Source organism: Dipteris shenzhenensis, chromosome 8 (assembly GCF_047967505.1).
Source record: "Dipteris shenzhenensis isolate YYH24624 ecotype China chromosome 8, Dip_SZ_1.0, whole genome shotgun sequence".
Lineage (NCBI taxonomy): Eukaryota > Viridiplantae > Streptophyta > Polypodiopsida > Gleicheniales > Dipteridaceae > Dipteris > Dipteris shenzhenensis.
Window position 1 is genome coordinate 5,879,596 of NC_141603.1, and position 4,461 is coordinate 5,884,056.

Here is a 4,461-nt window from a genome sequence, read left to right on the forward strand (position 1 = left end):
AGAGGGAGGCGTTTGCACATTGGAGTCGTTGATGAAGAGGTTTTTGAGGTAATGGAACATTCGCTACAAGGTCCCTTATTTGTTCGCCTTTCTTAGACTTTTTGGCATTAAGTAATGACTCTTTTCGAGTGCACGGTGAGGTAGGGGCGGGGCAATGTATATAAATCTATTTTGGCAAGCTTATTACGCTAAGATTTTAAAAGAACAAAGTTTGCCAATGCTTTGAGCATTACACTTAGTGGTGCTGCTAGAGCTCGGACCTAAAAGGAAACACTTTCTCCAAGATAGTTGGAGGGTTGCATGCAAAAATGTGCTATGATGATGGGGGGGTTGTTGGTATGAATTCGATGTGGAATGGATGGGTAGCCAGCCAAGTGGGTGGTGAGTGTAAAAGTCAGGACTTACATTAGACGGTGCTTGACAGAATCCTCTTTACGACATTGCTTTATCTTTTTGTGCCCCCATATATGCCCATTTCCTTTCTACATTTCATTCATTCTCGTCTCACAGAGTCACACCTCATCATCTCTTCAAAGGTGAGTCCTATAATGTACATTCCTTACTCTCCAAGTTTCCACACCAACACAATCGTATTTGCACGTTAGCACTTCAGATGCTAGTGAGCTTAGAGATCAGGAGGAGGAGGAGCAGCGGGAGAACGTATGGGCGCGAGGTAGGGAGGCTTGGCTTCATTCTGCAATATTGATGGGAGAGAATGGCCGGGAGGAAACTCATTCCGACATAAGTATAATTGATTGCCGGAGGAGTGCCATTCCGCAGCAGACAAAGGCAAAGGGAAGGGAGGACAAAGCTTTCTGTGCAATGTCATTCCAAGGACAAAGCTAACTTTCTCTGTTCTTCTCTCTCTCTCTCTCTCTCTCTCTCTCTCTCTCTCTCTCTGTCGCCTCTGTCTTGTATGTGCATTTGCTTGGCGTCCTTGTAGCTCAGAGCTGCCCGTTGCAGCAGCAGCTTACATCGCCATTCCCTCAACGGCCATGATGAGAATGTTGAAGCACGATGAGTTCTTAGAGCTCACTCTCGCCTGGCTCCTGCTCATGGCTCTCGCTGGTGAGTGTGCTTCATCTTCTCCCCTTGTTATCGCCATCGCTGTGGTTTTAAGAGTGCTTGCGTTAACAAAGCTTCACAGTTTCTGTCGTCTCACAAAATTTCGTCCGATTTCACCTTCTTTCGTTGCGACATTCAGCTCGAATATCCTCCCCTGTGATAAAAAAAGCGCTTCGAGATCTCTCACACCCCGTCTGTCTTTACTTGAATCGAGCGTTGATTTCCTCCATCGCTTCAAATTTTCTAACACTCTCGTCCTTCAGGTTCGCGCCTCGGCGCCCTCTCTGCTCCCAGCTTCGGCATCAACTACGGCAAGGTCGCTAACAACCTCCCAACTCCTTCCGAGGTCGTCAGCCTCCTCCAATCCATCTCCATCGCCAAATCCAAGCTCTACGATGCCGATCCCCTCGTCCTCCGCACCTTCGGCAACACTGGGATCTCCTTCATCGTCGGCACCGCCAACGAGGAGCTCTCCGGTCTCACCAATCCCGCCGTGGCCATGGCTTGGGTGCAGGACAACGTCGCTGCGTACTTGCCCAGCACCAACATCATTGGCATCGTCGTGGGCAACGAGATCTTCAGCCAACCCAGCACTGACCAGATGCCGCTGGTCCTCCCCGCCATGAAGAACGTCTACGCGGCTCTTAGCAACTTGGGTCTGCAGAAGCAAATCACAGTCTCCACGGCTCACTCCTTCGGCATCGTTAGCATCTCATACCCTCCGTCTGCTGGCGCCTTCAATGCTACGATCGCCAATCAGTACATTAAGCCCATCCTGGAATTTCTCGCTCAAACAGGCGCCCCCTTCATGATCAACGCGTATCCCTTCTTCGCTTACAAGGATAATCCGACGACAGTGTCTTTAGAGTACGTCCTCTTCCAGTCTAATCCCGGCGTTCACGACAGTAATACCGGGCTCCAGTATACTAACATGTTCGATGCACAAATGGACGCCATCTACTGTGCGATGGCTGCTTTGGGCTACAACAACATTTCGATCCTCGTTTCGGAAACGGGATGGCCTTCGGCAGGTGATCCCGATGAGCCCGGGGCTACCATTGAGAATGCCGAGTTGTATCACGCGAACTTGGTTCAACATGTCGCGTCCAACCAGGGAACGCCCCTGAAACCCAATACAAGCCTCGATGTCTATCTCTTCGCACTGTTCAACGAGGACATGAAGCCGGGTCCAACGTCCGAGAGGAATTACGGTCTTTTCAGGCCAGACGGGACCAAGGTTTATAGTTTCCAGTTCCCTCAATCATCGGCGCACTACTCAGTGTCTTCGGCCCTGAAGGTCGGTACTCTTCAGGTTGTGTATCTGTGTTACGTGCTCCTCTCAATTTTGATGAGTTCGAATATATATTGGTGATACTTCTTTGCAAAGAAACGCCTCTCTAGTGGACGAAAATTGGTTGTGCACAATGTGAGAGGAGAGGAGAGGACAGATTGGACATAAAGGGGGAAGAGAGGTGATGGAGGGGGAAGAGAGATTGTCTCTGAAATAAATGAAAACCCACCAAGGCTTTGTGATGTACCCCTACCACCAGGTCTCGATTGGATGCTGCTTTTTTCTCATTCTGCTCCTCTCGTTCTAAGAAGAACTTCTCATGGTGTTCATGACCAGCAAAGGTCTCACCGCCCATCCATTCTTTGTTCCCTGGCAAACATGGGATTTTCTTCGTTTTTCGGATATGTTTTTGCCAAATAGGAGCTGGGTTCTCGCTTCCGGTTATTGTCAAAGACCCCGGTTCTCGCTTCCTAATCGACTCTTGCTGCCGCAACAGCACGGCGAGGAACTAGGTTGAGAAGGAATTGGTAACTCCTCAGCTTCGATCTGCAGCTCAAAATTCTTGAAATACCTTTTGTTTTCTTAATTCAAAGTGTACAGACTCTTTTTCGGTGAGGAGAACAGCAATCACATGCTCACCGAGAGCTGTCAAGGCTTCTGGTTCCTGTCCTTGTAGATATGTTCCGTCTGGCGGCAGGGTCAATTCTGTACAAAGTAAGCCCCTCGGCGCTCTTCCTGAATTAGCTCATTCAAGGACTCGGGCATCATCGTGGTGGGTACCACTGTTGCTGGAGAATTAAGGCAACACACTCTGGAACATTGAGGACCTATGGTAGTTTATGTTCAGAGACCGTCATTAGTAGCACCAGACTCAACTCTTCCTGCCAGCGCCTCTTTAAATTATGCAGCTTAACTAGGTCTCAATTCGTTGCTTACTAGAACCCCACTAGATCGTAAAGGATGGCTGATGTAGACCATCAAAACCCAGAAACGGTAATTGAAAGCTCTGATCAGAACAAACATTAAGTATAACTAGACAGCCAAAGAAGTCAAGCCAGAGCAATGGCTGAAAAACTGAGCACCGAATGGGAGACCTGCTAGACGCAAGAGAAGCCAATGGGTTGGATGATTATGAACAAAATGCACAGGTTTGATTCCAAAGGTGGTTGTTGTCCTGTGGCTGTTCAGGTCTCTCTCTCTCCCTCTCTCTCTCTCCGTCGCTGACCTCTACTGCTGAGGCTTCCAACTTCCAAGCATTTTTAGCATGCTTTGCTTGACGAGGCACAAAAATATCGCCTGATTGTCTCAAAGCTAATGTGCCAGGAACTCTCTCTTGGTCGCCATTATATGGATACCAAGGCTATAGATTTAGAACACCCTCATATTTCAATGTCATAGTAGCTAGTCCTCATGGAGTTTATAGTTTTCAACCTTGTGACTGTCACGAGATTGAAACTGCACTGTTTGTTTGTTTCTGATTTGGATTCACCTAGATATATAGAAAAATGTCTCTATAGCTGAATTTATCTTCTAATGGCGAGATGGCGTATTTGTGAATAGTTCGTTCTGAAGCAGTAAATGTGTACTTAAACCTAAAAACACTAGTTTTTCTCTCTAAAAAGGGAGCCTATCTTCATTACTTCAAGTAGTCATATAAGATTAAAGATGAAATTTCGGGTGCTTTGTTCTTCCATCTTTTAAGTGGCACACTACAATTTGTTTGTCGAGTACTTCGGAAAATAGAGTGAGAGGCTTCCTTTCTAGGAGATTTTATCATGCCCATTTTTTTTAAGGGTGAGCATGCTTTGATAGCTCGTAGTCTTGTTGCTGTTGTTCTTACTATTCTCAAGCTGTTTGCATTCTTAGGGAAAGATTTCTAGGCTCATGCCCATACTGGGACGGAAAGCAAATGAAAATGGGAAAATTTTATATAGTTTTCTTTAAACTTCACCTGTGTACTAATTTGGGTTTGTTCTCACGAGTAGCTTGACCCGTCTACGATGGGCTAGGGGCCTCCTTCCATCTCTCTCTCTCTCTCTCTCTCTCTCTCTCAACACATATGGATCTCTTCCTTAAAGAATAGTAAGATGTGCATATGATTGTTG

The 4,461-nt window shown here is 46.9% G+C and overlaps 1 protein-coding gene across 3 annotated transcripts in view; it reads left to right on the plus strand.

Moving 5' to 3' along the window:
* Positions 1–511: 511 nt before the first annotated feature.
* The window catches only part of LOC147899021 (glucan endo-1,3-beta-glucosidase 11-like), a 6,259-nt gene continuing 2,309 nt past the window's right edge, over positions 512–4,461 (plus strand). Inside the window, exons 1-3 of one of the 3 annotated variants that reach the window (XM_087378145.1) lie at positions 512–1,068; positions 1,329–2,362; positions 2,616–3,734. In XM_087378145.1, coding sequence (XP_087234271.1) covers positions 996–1,068; positions 1,329–2,362; positions 2,616–2,663 — 1,155 coding nt within the window. In that variant the 5' untranslated portion in view covers positions 512–995 and the 3' untranslated portion in view covers positions 2,664–3,734. Of the gene's footprint in view, positions 1,069–1,328; positions 2,594–2,615; positions 3,735–4,461 lie in introns of those variants that run through there. The other 2 variants (XM_087378146.1, XM_087378143.1) reach the window with 2 other exon arrangements.